The sequence below is a fragment of the Mus caroli genome, chromosome 8 (genome assembly GCF_900094665.2).
Source record: "Mus caroli chromosome 8, CAROLI_EIJ_v1.1, whole genome shotgun sequence".
NCBI lineage: Eukaryota > Metazoa > Chordata > Mammalia > Rodentia > Muridae > Mus > Mus caroli.
Genome location: NC_034577.1, coordinates 12,505,023 through 12,521,634, shown reverse-complemented (window position 1 = coordinate 12,521,634; position 16,612 = coordinate 12,505,023). Strand labels below are relative to the sequence as shown.

Genomic DNA, 16,612 nt, shown 5'->3' with positions numbered 1-16,612 from the left:
CTCTCTTCCCCACTTCCCCTCTATTTCCTGTGTCTTGGTTTCTGTTTCTCTCCCTATGTTGTTGCTCCTCCTCCTCCTCCTCTTCCTCTTCTTCTTCTTCTTCTTCTTCTTCTTCTTCTTCTTCTTCTTCTTCTTCGAAGAAGGCACTATTTGTAAATTCTCTTCCTTGGAAATTGATAAATAAAACTCTGTTTCCTAGAAAGGTTTCTTTGCTCACCTCTACTCAACAGTTCTAGCAGCTCGGAGCACACCCCACTCCCTGGGACCAATGTGCAGGGGCAGCTCACATCGAGTCCTGCCCCTCCAGTGGAGACTCACACACAGAGGAAGATAGACTGTTAGTTCCTTTATCAGAATTATACACGGTGACAATTTGTCCTAACACAGTGAAGAAACTTTATTTTTTCTAACTGTTTTTTTCTTTAACTGTAATATATAGTGATACCTGTGTAGGCTTTTTGGTGCATTTGACACTTTTTACATAGGTGTGATTGTATATTTCTGTTGCTTTCAACATAAATAATCTTTGCACATATGATAAATATGCTCATCCAAATGAGCAAGATAAATCTGATGTTTTAAATAAGGCACCAAGAGCATTCTTTTTCCATTGCGTACATACCCATTGACAAGGAGTAAACTCCCACTAATCCTTGTGCTGTCCAACTGGATGTCCTGACCAAGACTCAGTGTCATTCATCATAGTTCAGAAGTAATTCAGTTTTGAAATATGGTCTCCAAAAACCTTAGTTGTCTGTGATTTCCTCTGTGCATAAGATCTCAAGTCTAAATGGCAGAAAAACCATCAGGGGCACTTAGTGATTGTTATAATATTTGGTGATCTCTCTCTATCCCATGGGTAGAAGGCTCCGACAATCTCCCACCCACAGCTTTGTGTCTACTTGCCACATGGCAGAGGCTCTGTCACTTGTTATATGAAGTTTATGTTATCTAACTTGGAATGCCTCTCAAAAACAAAAACAAAAGGAACAACAACAAACTCCTAACAGTTATTTTTTTCTAATTCCAAAGAATGCTGTCATTATTTTAATTTGACTGAATTTGACTTTGTTGACTTTCTCAGCATAAAAGATATTTCCAGGACCGGCTCAAATGCATTGCTTTCTTGAAATTTTTCTGTAGTCAAAGTAATGATGAAATTGACCATATTATCAATCAAAGACTTCAGTCTCCTCATGCTAGTGCCTGAGTCTCCCCTCTCTAATTTCCCTAGATGATCTGTTAAGGTCACTATGAGAATTTTGCTCCCCTCTATGTTCTTGCATCTGGATCTCTAATGAATAAAATGGAATACTCTAGAGCAAATTGCAGTGAGGCCCATGGCTGCCTCTCTTGGGCATTACCCCTGGGACTCTGCACTTCTCATTCATCTGTCCCCATCTGTTTTTAAGTTCTATTGCTTCCTGCACACAGCTCACACTTGGGTCTTCGGATTTCTACTTCAGTCCATCTGTGCTGCTGCAACAGAGCATCTCAGATTCTGGGGAAGAGGAGAAATTCCACTGTGCCAGTTCTGGTTGCTGCAAGGTCACAGAGCTACATTTTGGCATCTAGCATNGCTTCTGTGCTACATCACCAAATGTCAGAAGGGAAGTGAGGCTGCTGTCTTGCCTCCTCCTACAGTGCTCAAGTTAACCCTTCTAGGAGGGTAATGTCTAACACTGATGCAACACATAACATTGAGCCAGTCATTCAAAACAAAGCAACTACAAACTTCAGAAGTTAAACCTCAACCCATCTGTTGCTTTCAGGATTCATTTTAGTCATCATGCATGTCATGGCACAGAAAATATTGGTTTTGGGTCTTTGGAGCCCTTGTGGGAAGTAGNACATGGACCTGTTCTGATTGCTTGTTGATATGGGAGAGAGCACCTCTCATGGTGGGATCATCCTTAGGCAAATGGCCCTGATTGTGTAAGAAAACAGACGGAACAAGCCAGCGAGCAAGCCAGTGAACAGTACTCCTCNGGTGGTTTCTGCTTCATTTTCCACTTGAGTTTCTACCCGGACTTCCCTCTGTGATGCACTGTGACCAGGAAGTGTGAGCCAAACAAGTTTTTTTCCTGCCCTCAATTGCTTTTGGTCAGTGTCTTATCACAGCAACAGAAAGGGAAACAGAGTAGCTCCTTATACCCTGTCTTGTCTCCGGACTCTAGGAGCATTTGCTTGGCCTGTGACCTGGCACTGACATGACAGTAGGGAACATGAAGATTTCAGATGGAGCAAGGAGCAAGAGAGAAGAGAATGGGCATCTTCTGTCCCTCCCTCATTGTATTCCTGACTCATAACATCTTACTCCTTCCAGAGACAAACAGGAGGACCAATGGTGAACAGTGACCAACTTGCACACACAGTGTGATCCCAACCAGCAGCTGAAAGCGTGAGGCAGACACAGAAAATCCTCTGTGATGCCAACCTTCTGAAGTCATATTCTTCACGGGCAGCCACATAGCAGCTGCCACTGCTTTGTTTAAAACTGACTTCTGGAGTGACTTATAGAAATTTCTAGTTGACAAAACATCCTCCACTGTGTGTCAATAAAACAAGTTTCAGACATTGAAAATAGCTTTGCTGCATCCATACCTGTTTTCAGGGGACTTGGCCATGATGAGCCGATGGTTAGTGCTATGCTGGGCCCTGCTTTGCCTTCGGCCCTGTGCCTTCATGAAAAGTGCATTTAAGGAGAATACAGAGGTGCCTTTAGCAGCTGTAAATACAGGAGAATTGATTCCATTCTCTNAAAGTGATAGGCAGAAATGACTCATCCCACTTTACTGCATTACATATATATGTTTGCATTTATGCTAGAGCCCATGGACCAAGGACAGGAATTCATAAGAGAGAAAAAGAGAAAAGAAAGGGAAAAAGGGAGAGAGAGTGGGGTGTAAGGGAAATATCCTCAGTGTTCTCTCTTTCCCAGTCTATGCCAAATATTTGTGCTGGCTTCCCAGGCCCTATACCCTCACACTGTCTCTTTTGTTTCCAGAATATGACCTGGAGCCCTGTGATGACCCTGGAGTCCCTGCCTTCAGCCGCAGAATTGGGTTTCAGTTCGGTGTGGGTGACACCCTGGCTTTCACCTGCTTCCAGGGATACCGCTTAGAAGGTGCAACCAAGCTAACGTGCCTGGGTGGGGGACGCCGAGTGTGGAGTGCACCTCTGCCAAGGTGTGTGGGTAGGTGGCCACACGCTTTCATTTCATTCATCCATGGGCAGGGGGTCAGGAACCAGAGAGAGGGCTGGGCAGGAAGGGCNGAGGCTGAAACTGGAACAGCCTGGGCTGAGGGGAGCTGTCTCACTTTTGGAGCTTGACTTACCTCATCTACAAACTGAGTCGATATCAGCTAGAAGATTCTGTGGAAAAGGGAGAGCAGAGTATATGCTCAGTGTCTCCATGAAGGACAAATGAGTGTGTGTTAAAAAAAAAAAAAAGGAAAGAAAGAAAGAAAATGGGAAAAAAGAAAATGCTAGAAGACATACTATAGAAACACAAGTTCCACAGTTGCTGAAAGTCACACTCTCTGTGATGACAGTGGCAGATCCGAGGTGTGGCTTTACTGTTCCTTAGAGCCCTCCACTGTGGGTTTGTTGTGTGGTTCAGCAAAGAAGCATCCCTGGTGTTCGGGCTCAGAGTTAGCTTTATAGTGTCATCTGTGAGAAGGATGGGGCTGTTCCACTGTGCAGAGGTGCACAGTTTGGGTTATTTGCAACGAGGTTCTCAGGACATGCAGCCATCAGTGCGGTAGTTCAGAGCAGTGGTACCATACTCCTGTTGGGCATTGTGCTGGTCTGAGGAACTGGGGGAGCAGAGCCACCACTACCACCTTGGCTTTAGCACAAGACTTCTGTGAAGCCTGAAGGCCTGAGACACACACTGTCACTCAGTCCCAACACTCATCAACTCATGACCAGACATCTTAACAGAGAAAAAATATGTGCGAGGTTGGCCATGTTTCCCTAAGGCTTCCATGTTCACAGAAGAGGATCAAAGGATCATTCCAAAGTCCCTGACCACAAAACAGAGGCAGGCATGGGATCCCTGAGAGAGACAGGCCATGAAACTGAAGCAGGCTTGGGGTCCCTGCAGGAAACTAAATAATAAGAAATTCTCAGAAGGTTACCAGGTTATGCCTATATCTCTCCATAGCTCCAAGTTTCTTCTATTCTAGGCATGACTAGAATAGAGTCCAAAAGTCAGTGCTGGCCTTTGCTTCCTCGTGAGTCTCAGAGGATCAAAACTCAACTGTAGACAAAGTTAAGTCATCATCAAAAGTGTTTTTCCTCCTCTTCTTTCTCTTCTTCCCTCTACTATCATCCTGTGCTGAAAAATGACCTCAAGTTTCAAAGACTATTGGAACATTGTTCTGTTTATGTTCTGAAAATTTCTCAGACTTCCCTGGTCTGGAATTCTCATGTTTAAACACTTTCACNGTTACACTTTGCATTCTTGGGGAAAACCCACTTGAATGAAATCAAGCAGTTGGTCCAGAGATTGTGACATTCATTGCTTATGCTGTTTTGCTTGAATTCATCATTACAACTCTGGTTTTCTTGGTAAACAGGATCTTGCACTGTTGTCTTACATGAGGAACAATTTACTGAGTTTTGCCTGGAGGGTACTGAGAGCTTTGCCTGTCTTGATATATTTACTTGGTGCTGGGTCTAGACAGTAAGCATGGCATTGCCAGCTCTATTTTATAGTTACAACAACTTAGACACAATCTCATCAGGAAATCTCATAGCTGGTGGATTGCCAAGCAACAGATGCCATTGGCTTTTACCCACCCACAGATCTGGGGAGAGCCACACAGGGCTTACATTGGCCTCTCCTCTATTCTGCCTTTTGTACTTTGCCTGCTGCCACCTCAATTTCTTTCCAGCACAACAGGTTGCATAGGTTGCATGACACTATGTTAAAGAGTCACAAACTACACTGAATTCAACAGACATAAGGCAGACCTTGCACCACCTCCATATCTGCAGTTGCCCACATTCCTAGGCTTCTGGTTCCTATAACTTCACCAACTATGCAACTCATGATCAGCTCTGACTCTGGGAACTCTGCTCTTCCTGCACTGAGGATCCTGGGTCCCCACTGACCACTCGAGTGTTGGTGCTGAAAGAAATCATCTACTCTGGGAAACTCACATACTTCTTCATAGAAACCTGCTAAGTCACTTCTGATTTTACTCAAAAGGAATCTTCTTTATTATTATTATTATTATTATTATTATTATTATTATTATTACCATCATCATCACCATCATCATCATTACTGTTATTATTTTATTTATTCACTTTACAGNCCACTCACTGCCCACATCCTGCTCACTGCCACCTCCAGTCTTTCCCCCATCCTCCTCCCCTTCTTCTCATAGGTGGGGCCCCTCCTGGGTATCTGCCCCCATCCTGGCACATCAAGTCATCTTTGTGAGACTAGGTTCATCTGCTCACACTAAGGCCAGACAAGGCAACTCAGCTAAAAGAACATATCCCATGAAGAAGCAACAGCTTTTGGGATAACTCCTACTTNAGTTGAGGAACCTTCTCTTAATGATGACCATGACAGACTCTCCCCACCTTGGACTGCTCTTNCCCAATATGTCTTTGCCTGAACCAACAAAGGCTTTGAGCTCAACACTTCAGTGTTCTGTCTGTACCCCTGTACCTGTCTTCATGCATCCCAATGGGGGGCGAGGGGCTTGGACCACCGTGACAAGTTTGTTCCTCCTGTTTTCTGAGTACATGTAGGTGCACGCACATGCACACGCTTGCACACACACACACACACACATGCACAGGCACACACACACATACAATGCACTTTCAGATTTTCTGTGGTTCCTTCCATGAGCCAGAAATTTGCATGGGTTAATTATCACCCTTTGGAACTGTAGTTCCTTTTCTGGAACCATAAGAGCTAACCCTTCATCAGACAGATATAACAGACTTTTTTAAACCCTTTTCTGTTCTGGAATCTTTGATCAATAAATACTCTCTCTCCTCATTAAAGTTATGAAAATACAATTGATTTTTCTCTGGTCCAAACTTAAGATCCACCCGAATGACTGCGGGTTGATTATCCCTAGGAAATAGGTACTGTATAGGATATAGAGAAGACATATTTCAAATGAATGAACTTGAGATGTATATTTGAATGATGAAAAACATGTCCAACCACACTTTCTGGACAAAAACTCAAGACACGATTCTCCAGTGTTCAGTGGTTGTACATTCTTCAGAGAGACATAATAAGGCAAAGTATTTTGCCTGTATTTCGAGTTACTCTGCATTTCTTTTAGCACTAAATTTAGTGACCATTTGGCATTCTCTTTAGATATCACTGTTTTCACCCAATGAGTCTTTAGTTCCTTCATAGTTCTTAATTATTTAGTTGAATTTCAAAAAAAAAATTTGTTTTGATTATTTTATTTAGTTGTATCCGTGTGTATATGGACGTATGTGTGCAGGGTATCTTTGAAGGTCAGAGGGTGCCAGCTTCTCTGAAGCTTGAAGTTAACTGCAATTGTGACCACTTGCATTTAGGTACTAGGACATGCTGGTCCTCTCCAAGAAGGACAAGTGTTCTTAACTGCTGAGCCATCTTTTTATCCAAATTTTTAAAGAAAATTAATAGCTAAATTTTCATTTCTCTCTATTCTTAAAAGTTTACTCAGTGAGCACTAATTGGGGAAATGNGTTTAGNAGAAAAAANCTGATAAAACAGTCCCATTGTATGCAATTTTTAGGTATCTTGAGTTAATATAAAATTTATATTTCATTGATGAGGGCTTCTTCTGTTCTGGACACAAGTGAGCAGCTTGCTTCAAGTATGGGGAGGTAGACAATTTTGNTTCTGTTTTATGGCTCTTTTCTTCTTCTGTTTTCAATAGCTCTGTTCCAAAGCATGCATTATGTAGATGAAAATGAATTATTACTTCTTACCATTTCACAATGGTCTCAGAGGGTCCACTATAATTTGCACAAAATTATAGTATCTGTAGCCACATATATCTTCTCCCAGTGGTTTCATGCCCAAACCCCAGTGACCTGTATGACCTCTCATAGTCTCAGTGTTATGCAGATGGGCCAGTCTCTGAGATGGCTTAAGCCTGATTCCAGTTTAGGCACCAAACAGGCAGCTTGGAAGGTTATATTCCACATAAACAAATCTAAAAAAAAAAAAAAATAGCTTCTCCAGTAAAATAACCTTCCTGTGACTGAATATTTGCTAGTCCACATAGATGGCATGTGGCTTGTACTTGGCTGTCAACTTCAGCCAGCATCTGAGCAGTGTGCACCTGCAGGTTTTCATGCTTAACCTTGTGGGAGTCCTACACTGCAGCAGCTGTCACAGTAGAGAGACACTTGACTTCATATATTGATGCCACTGTATACTGAATGAATAGAAGAATCAACTGATCCCCTCCCATCATGCCCAATTTTATTTTAATTAATTTAGTTCTAAAACTCTCAAAAATAATCCAATTTTTCATTACTGTTTCATTAGGTTCTCTATAAAGATGAAAGAGATTCATATCAAGGGATATTATATTCAAGCACTTTAGAGAAATATTAAATGAACTATTGAAAGAATTTTAAAAGACTTAAAAAGGAAAACATTTAATTGCTGGGATGATGAAGTGGATTCCTTGAACAAAGCTCAAAGAATTTTCAACACATGGATCAGTTCACTTGGCAGTTTTCCCGAGCATCTGACTCATCAATGTGGATGCCATGTTTTCTATGGTGATTCCCCATGAGATGGAGCATCAGGGCTCAGGGACCTCTCAGGCACTTTGGCATATTACAGTATTTGTTTCTTGTGTCCATCTTTGCAAATTGAAGGCTTAATTTTTTTAAGTAGGCTACCTGTGACAGGTCATGTAGCATGATGGATGGCAATCTACCTAAGACTCTTCTGTCTGTGAAAATTCTCTAACTGGCAAGTTCATAAACATAAAAGAAACAGAAATAACTTAGCAGTGTTGGTCTACTGTTACAGAGATGATTTCCAAGTCTACACATTCCACTGTGTTATAATCTCTCAATTGATAAATGGGACTAAATAATATGTAAATAAATGTATATTAATATTCTATGTAAATTGGGACATAGATGAATGGATTGATCAATGCAAAAAAGAAGTAATAAAAGTATATACATATATATATATATGATAAATAACTGATAGATAGTTGATACAGCATTCATAGATGGAGAACAACATAAACAAATAAAACAAGCAAACACAATTCTCTTAAAAACCTGGTAGTGTGAAGGATATGGAGGCCAGGGAAACCTTGTTCCATCATGATTAAAACAAGGAAAGCAAACAGCTTGAAATCAAGCTCTAGGCAGTTGATGTTACAGAAGCCTTGGCCCCCAGACACACTGCCCATGCAAAGATGCTGACTGATGATGATGATGGCAACAATGATGATGGTGACAAATGATGATGATGATGGTAATGGTGTTAATGATGGTGGTGAAGATGATGATGGCAGTGATGTCGATGATGATGATGACAAATGATACCTATGGTGATGATAATAATGATGGTGATGGCAGCAATGGTGGTGGTTGTGGTACCATTTTTCAGTAGTCAGCATTTTCCCTTCAACATTTTAGAACAGAGGGAGTTATTGGCTAAAATTACTCACTTCCATGAATGAGAAAACATATTGTGACCTCAGTGGCTTTTTCAGGCTTCTCAGAAAGTTGGGTGTCATGTACTGTCAGCTTAACTTTGATTAAAGGTATTTTGTTTCAAGTAAATTTGGTTCTTGTCCCATGAAGAAAAGGGACAGAATTCTATCCCTNTCATCAAGTGCTCACCTCTCCTTACAAGTTCAACACTAAGCCATAAAACCTAAGCAGAAGAAACTTATATCCACATAGGAGTAAAACAGAAATTAGCCTGGGCAAATGATGAGTCATAGAGAAGGTATGGTGAGGTCACCACGGTGCTGGGAGCATGTTGATTTTATTCCTGAGCTACAGCTAGTGGTGTGCAGGATCAATGTAGTAAGAACCGTGTGGTTAGTGTTACAAAGAACAGTTTGAAAGTAAGATGGATGGGGCGTGTCTCCCGCTGAGGTGTAAAACACCAAAATCGTGCCTTTGAGGTATCCTTGGCAAGCAATGGTACATGGTTAGAGGTGGGGTGGCCATTGTGTTGGAGTTTTTAATCTATTTTCATCCATAATTCCACTTTTGAATCCTCTTATTTTTAATGTCCCATTTATTTTAGCTGAATGTGGAGCAAGCGTCAAAGGAAATGAAGGAACATTACTCTCTCCAAATTTCCCATCCCATTATGATAATAATCATGAGTGTATCTATAAAATAGAAACAGAAGCCGGGAAGGGGATCCATCTCAGAGCTCGAACCTTCCAGCTCTTCGAAGGAGACACTCTAAAGGTAAACTTCTCTGTAGGCTGAAACTGAGGCTCTTCTTCTCATGGAATCTATCACCAGACTGATGGATCTGATTGCTATTGTCCATTTATTTATTTGTCTGTGNGTCTGTCTATCTGTGTCTATCTCTATGTCTATCATCTGTATACTATCTTTCTATTTACTATATATCAGTGTCTCTTTTATCTATATGTGTTTTTGTCTATCTGCAAATGCAAAAATGTCTATCTGTTTTTTCTTATCTATAATCTGCCTATCTATGAATTATGTATCAACTATTTAGCAACTAGTTATCATATGTATGTATGTAGCACATACATTAACTCTTTCTTGTATTGATCAATCCATTCATCTATGTACCAATTTATATAGAATGTTAATATACAGTTATTTACATATTATTTAGTCCTATGTATCAATTGAGCAATTATAACACAGTAGAATATGTAAATTTAGAAATCATCTCTGCAATAGTAGACCAACACTAAGTCATGTATCTTGGGAATATTATTAACTCGACACCTAAATTCTTTGTGTGTGGGAGCATGCAATGACACTGACTTGTCTGGCTGTGCTAGTGTTATCTGTAATGTATAATAATAAGAATTAATAATAACAATACTTATAGTGATAATAATAATAATAGCTGACAGAGACCATCCACTCATTTCCCTAGTTATGTTTAGTTGTCAAATGTGGTCACTACACTTAGACTGGGAAGGATCTGGTATAATTATGAAAGGAACCCAGCGCCTGTCTGTAGACATGGTACTGGATGAGCAAGAATCTTACCACCAAACAGTGAGATACCAGCAACTCTCTGATCAGATGCCAGCTCTGGCAGAAATATTCTTAACACTAATATTTCTCAAGTAACTCCCTCATCACCTGTAACTGTTTCAAGAATTTGAAGACCTTCAAGGACCTAGGGAAGAAAGGCAGACTTTACCCCAATACCATGGAAAAGAAGGTTTGAGGGGGAAAAGGTGCACAAACCATAGAGCTTGCCTCCTGCTCCCTCCAGAGTAAAGGGAGCAATTTTCCAGGTCACAGGGCTGATTTGAGTCACCAGAACAGTATGTTGACATCCTCAGGTCCTTCCAAAGTTCCAGAGTTTGTGAGTTTGATTCAGCCTCATGAACACAGCAAGGGCACCTCTCAGCTGTTGTGACTTCAACTCACCTTAAAGGACTGAGTCATTTCTAAGGAAAGAGTAGCCACCACCCTTCCAGCATCCTTGCACCTGGAGCTGAATGCNTCCCTCTGGGCTTCCACTCAACTTCAAAAGGAGTGTCATGTGTGGGTCANAGACTTCTATATATTAACTGGCCTTCCTTCCTCCCATGCCCAAGGGTGCTTTCTTTTTAGTGNCATAATTTAACAGAGTCACTTTTTTTTTCCTGGTAATTCTTTCAGTTCTATAGACTTTCACAGTCTCCTGCTGACATCTTGAAGGGCTATCATTAAGCCAAGAAACTAGCAGTCTCCTTAAAGCAAAAGTTAGGGTGCAAGTAAGGAGTTTCTAGACTCTTTGATAACCTCAAATTTAGAAGTCACTATGCTTTTAAATAAGCTTTTAAGTAAAACTTAAATATGTTCTGTGTATGGGTGATTAGAAACAGTGAAATTCATGATTGGAGCACAAGCAAGGAAATNATGTCCATTTTGAAACTTATTCATCGTAAGTAAGTAAGTGAAAAGGGGAGGGGGAAGAGGGTGGGGAGGGGAGGGGGCAGATACAGGAGGGAGAGAAGAAAGAGGAGGAGGAGGAGGAGGAGGAGAAGAAGAAGAAACGATCTTGCTTACCACATTTAATTTTAATTGCCAGGAAATATTGGGAGCCTAAATGCCAATGCATTTTTTCACACTTCATTGAGGTTTACAATAAATACTTCAGGTGTAAATAATAGGCTCGAAGTTAAATCATTTTATTAGGGGCACGGGCTGTTCACACTTACCTTTCAGACCCCTATGGCCTATCAGAAGGGACTTTGATTTCATTTGCACACTCACAAGCATACACAGTGTGAATAGAGGACAGAGCTCAGTGACTGTGTAAGCTCTATGCAAGGAAGTGGGTAACTCAAAAAGAGCTCCAGGGCTCAGCTCTGTAAGCCAGGAAAGACTCTACAAGGATGCTCAGCTGTGACTCCAGATATCACATAATGTGCTATGACCTATGGGCTACATTTCTATAGACCTAAGAAGCAATTAAATGCCAAGATTGGGATAAGGGGTTGCGTTTTCCTTATACCANGTAGAACAAGAAACTCCCAAGTGCTTTTCCTGAACACCACAGACTTGTGAGTCTACTGCTGGTGGCTGAGGAACTCTGGCTACTGAATGCCCTGATAACTAGCATAGCTCATCTTTTTTTTTTTTTCTTTTTTCTTTTTTTCCAATGTGAATTAAGCCAACTTTGAGTTCCCATTTCACTCTGCAATAAAAAGGCCCTGGCTATTATTCACTGATGGCCAGCTGCATGCTCATGATCTGAGTGCTCATTCAAGGATGTTCACAGCTGAGCACAGAGTACCCAGATCGAGTGACATGGACATGGTTGGATGGCTTGCTGTCCAGGGAATGGTGGGATTTACACAAGTATTTTGTTTTGTTTTGTTTTGTTTTGTTTTTTATTCTTGATGGTGTAACCAAGAGGTCACTGTGAGTAAGTTGCTGCTCATGAAACCACTGGGAGTTTGTCAGAGGACTCCAACCTGCTCCTTGTAAACAGAGACTCAATGCCAAGCAATGAACAAACCTGTGTGTCCTTCCACCTTTGCCACCGCACCTCTCCATGAATTCCTACACATAGAGAAAGGCCTGGTGTCTTGGGGGACCCAGGAGNGTGCAGAGGACTTGCACATAGAACCTGTTATTGTTTTGAGTGTAAGAACTCTCCTTATGTCTGGAAGTGCCACACGTGCNCAAAGCAATGTTTATTTTTAGAACAATAGCTTATGATCAGAGCCTCTCAGTAAGGAAGTGGTATTGGACTCTACAGCTTAAGTATTTGTGTATTTAATTGTAATGAAATAAAATTAGCTTATTTTTCTCTATGAATTTTCTTTTTAAGAGTACATATAGGTATGGGTGAGGCTTTTGAGCCACATACGGTTTATGCATGGATGGAAAGGAGATGATAGGGACTAGATGNTAGACAGATTCCCAGGCAGACGTATAGAAAAAAAGGANCACAAAGTATAAATAGGAGAACCTTCCAGCTTCTTTCTCACCCTTCTAACCTAGGATAAAGAGCTAGTAAGCCTTCTGTTTTGCCAGCAGGGCTCTCCTTCCAGNCAACTGATCCAGACTACTCATCTATGTTCAAGNATTGCCTAGGCATGTTTAACTGAAGCTGTGAGCCTATCAGCTCCCATTCCTTGGTCTAAACTGACCAATGCCAAAGAAGGGGCAGGAGACCTATCCCAGACCTCAGGAAACACTTTACCCACAGCCCTCAAGGGAAATGGATTTTGACTTCTGGATTCTTTTTCCACTCTGTAGGGAGTCCCTATCTGTCTGTCTGTCTGTCTGTCTGTCTGTCTATGTACCTCTATGTATCTATGTCTGTGTGTCTGTCTTTCCTTTTCTGTGGATTTGTGTGTGCTTCACTTTTAATAAAGCTTATTACCTGCTGCTCTGCTACATTTCAGGTTTGTTTTTTTCTGCCTTCAAGTTGGTTGGGAAATAAGCCTGACTAAAGCCTCTAGCTCATACATTGGTGAAAAATCAAGGTCTCTGAGGATGAACAGCAACAGGGCTAGGCCAGATGTCAGAAGATGCTGCACACATCTCTAGTGACCTTGGACAGGTTCCTTAAGAAAAAATGNATGCTATTCAAGACAATCTAAGGCATTTTTAGTTTTCTTTCCTTGTGAACTCCATCCACAAGGTCTTCACCTCTCAGTGAGGGAGGTGAAGGACACCATTCCCACAGCACACCACCAACACTGGAAAACAAGAGGCTGCCACACTCCGTGTNACCAGAATATCCAGGATAGAGTCATACTTCNGCAGAAAGAGTGCCATGGAAGAGGGATGTGTGTCCTTAGCTCTGCAGTAGTCTGATAAAGTATCCTTTCAGGGTGTAGGGTTGAAAAACAAATAAAATGGGGCCAGGAATCTTTTGTGTGTGGTGTTGATGGGAAAGGTACAATGGAAAGAATTAGGTTATTTAGCCTCATCGTCCATCTCTGTTTCTGTAAACTGAGTTTCAAGTTTTGAATGAAGCCACATACTTAAAGTTAGGAATGGCTTGCTAAAATCGATGCCTAACAACAGGGCTTTAAAGAATTGGAGACTCACTCTGCCTACTTCCATTAGGTTTACGATGGAAAGGACAGCTCCTCAAGGTCACTGGGTGTCTTCACAAGAAACGAATTGATGGGGTTGGTGCTCAACAGCACCTCCAACCACCTGAGGCTGGAGTTCAACACCAACGGGTCAGACACCGCCCAAGGCTTCCAGCTCACCTACACCAGTGAGTAGCCCATGGCTCTCGACACACTTTAACTTGGTTGTCTGGTTAGAATACAGCAAATACCTCGCCTTACAGTGAATTTATTTGATGGATTTCTTTGCTCACTGTACCATGTGTTCTGTTTTAATTATCTCCACTGTTTAGCAAGAAGTAACAGAGGCCTTCATTTTATATTGATCTATATAGAAGACTTCCTGTTTTAATAATAAATCAACTTGGCCTGAAAATGAAACATCTTGTGACATTTAGAGGCAGACTGGGTATACAAGTACAGATTTTGTGTAGTGAATATGTTCAAAACCTGATGAACATACATGTGAAAGATTTAGAGAGAATATTTGATATAATTAGCATAATCTTTAAATATGTTGTGTATATATACATGTATAACCATCTACATATAAGCACATATATAAATATATAATAACAGCATATTAAAGATTTACAGAGTATACTTTATACTATATAGTCACAGTGAACATCTCAGCTTGTGACTGAATCCCAGAGCTGCTGGCACACTTNCCTACAAACATTTATACCACTGTACTTAAAAAAGAAAATGTGTTCACAGGCTGATATTGATAGAAATAAAGGCACTGGCCAGGAGGATAGGGAAAAGAACAAGCTTGGACCAATTTGTAATAGATATGTAAATTAGTCATCTGTTAAGGAATTATTATTTGTGGAGAGAACATCTTGTGTATTGTATGGATGCATCACCTGTCAATTAAAAAGCCTGTGACCTATGACTTACACAGGGAATAGAAGGTGAAACATGGGAGGAGGAAGAATTCTGGGAGAGAAGTTGGCAGGGATATTCAGAGGCAAGATATGGCCAGATGGACACATGGTACCTGAACATAGATAACCAGCCATATGGCAGAAAGTGGACTAGAATAAATGGAATATTTTAAGTTATATCTAGTCAGAGAAGAGTCAAGCTATATGGCCAAAGGATTTGTAAATGTATTTTGAGTCTGGGTCTTATTTCAGGAAGCATGGGGATGGGAGGACAAAACATAGCCATACTTTAACAGCTATTACCTAAGGGGTAACCAAAGAAAACAACCAAAGTAACCGTTCCAAGTAAAGCTGCATCAGAAACACTGCTTCAGCCCTCAGGTGTGCTCTGGACTGACAGATGACATACTCCCATAATGTTACCACGTCTTAGATCTATTTCTCATAGTCTCTCTTTCAAACCAGGGACAACAGGGTCTAGTTTGTGTCCCTCTGCACATTACAGAGATGACCAATCTACCATGACCTGCACAGCTTTGTCGTTGACCTCACCTGGACAAAGATGGGATCATCTAAGACACACAGATACATAGTAAAGCTGGGACTGGGTAGGCCATGTGCTCTGATGGAGATGCAGAAGCANCAATATGGAAACTCAAGGTGTTTATTTTATACATCTGAATGGAGGGGCCAGGTTTATTGTAAACAGTTGAAAGAGGAGGCAGGTGCCCATCCAGGAAGNAGTTGCAGGCTGTACTTCCTGTGCACACTGTCAGCAGACACACATGGACCAGGGATGGCTTTGCCCTTTCCATGGACCTGAGGCACTCAGGTACTTGATACAGCTGTGCTCATATCAACAATCTCCATTCACTCAGGACTACATCTATTTGCCACAGTGTTCTGAAAGGTGGCACAGGATGATTTTTTTTTCTTCACATCCAAGTTGTCTTCATGCAGACACAGTGATGAAGCTCATAAGAACCAATCCTTTCTACTTATCTTCCCAAAACCTTGCAGTGTTGTCCAAAAGAAATAATATTGTCAGTAGTTTGAACTGTGAAAAGGAACTTGTCACAAGCATTAGGTTTGGCTGCGTGATATACCTGATGATGATAGATAAAAAACATTTGGTCATTAGGCACTTACCTTTTCCATACCTACAGTGTGTTATCAGAGAGGACCCACACAGGAGAACTTGGTTTTAGGATGAACTTGAGGCCCTGACTTGGCCTTTCCCAGAGCTGGTTTAGGGGATAGTATCCCTGTATTCTAGCATTAGACATGATACTAACAGCAGGAGAGGTTACTATTCGCCAAGAGCCTGCACTGCTATTCTTTGTGTGCCTCAACTGTGTTGGTCAGCTTAGCAACTCTGTGATAAAACACTGGAGAGCAACAGTTAAAGATCAAAGGTGCTTTTGACTTCTGATTTCAGTCCATGCTCACCTTGCCCAGTTGCTCACAGGTCTGTGTGGAGGGAGAACATCATGGCAGAAGTATGTGGTAAAAGAAAGCTTGCTTCATGGTGATGAAGGAAGGGGTAAGGGTAGAATATTTCCCTCAAGTACAGACTTTAGTAACTCCCAGCTAAGTCTTCCCTCCTGGAGTTTCCATTGCTTCCCAGGAACCCATTAAATCATGAATCCATGAATGGATCAATCCAGCCATGGGTCAGATCCTACACCACCATGCCCAATGCCTGGAATGCTGCTGAATTGTGGATAGATTTTCAATATGTCTGCCTTTCCAGATGTTTAAGATCTAAACCATGATATTATCACTAAAGGAAAAAAATCCCAGACCTAAAGGGATTTTCATAACATCCAAGCAAACCCAAGCTTAAATTTTGGTTCTATAATAAACATTGTAGGTTATGGTCAGATATGAGTGTAAAACTGCAGGAAAAATACTGGCTTATACTTAGAGGCATGTTTGCTGAAAAAA

General features: G+C 41.2%; 1 protein-coding gene across 1 annotated transcript in view; it reads left to right on the top strand.

Moving 5' to 3' along the window:
• Positions 1–16,612, top strand: part of Csmd1 (CUB and Sushi multiple domains 1) — a 1,596,626-nt gene that overhangs the window by 1,303,799 nt on the left and 276,215 nt on the right. The window contains exons 21-23 of the mRNA XM_029480674.1: positions 3,008–3,196; positions 9,275–9,444; positions 13,768–13,924. Of these exons, the coding sequence (XP_029336534.1) occupies positions 3,008–3,196; positions 9,275–9,444; positions 13,768–13,924 (516 nt within the window). The remainder of the gene's footprint in view (positions 1–3,007; positions 3,197–9,274; positions 9,445–13,767; positions 13,925–16,612) is intronic.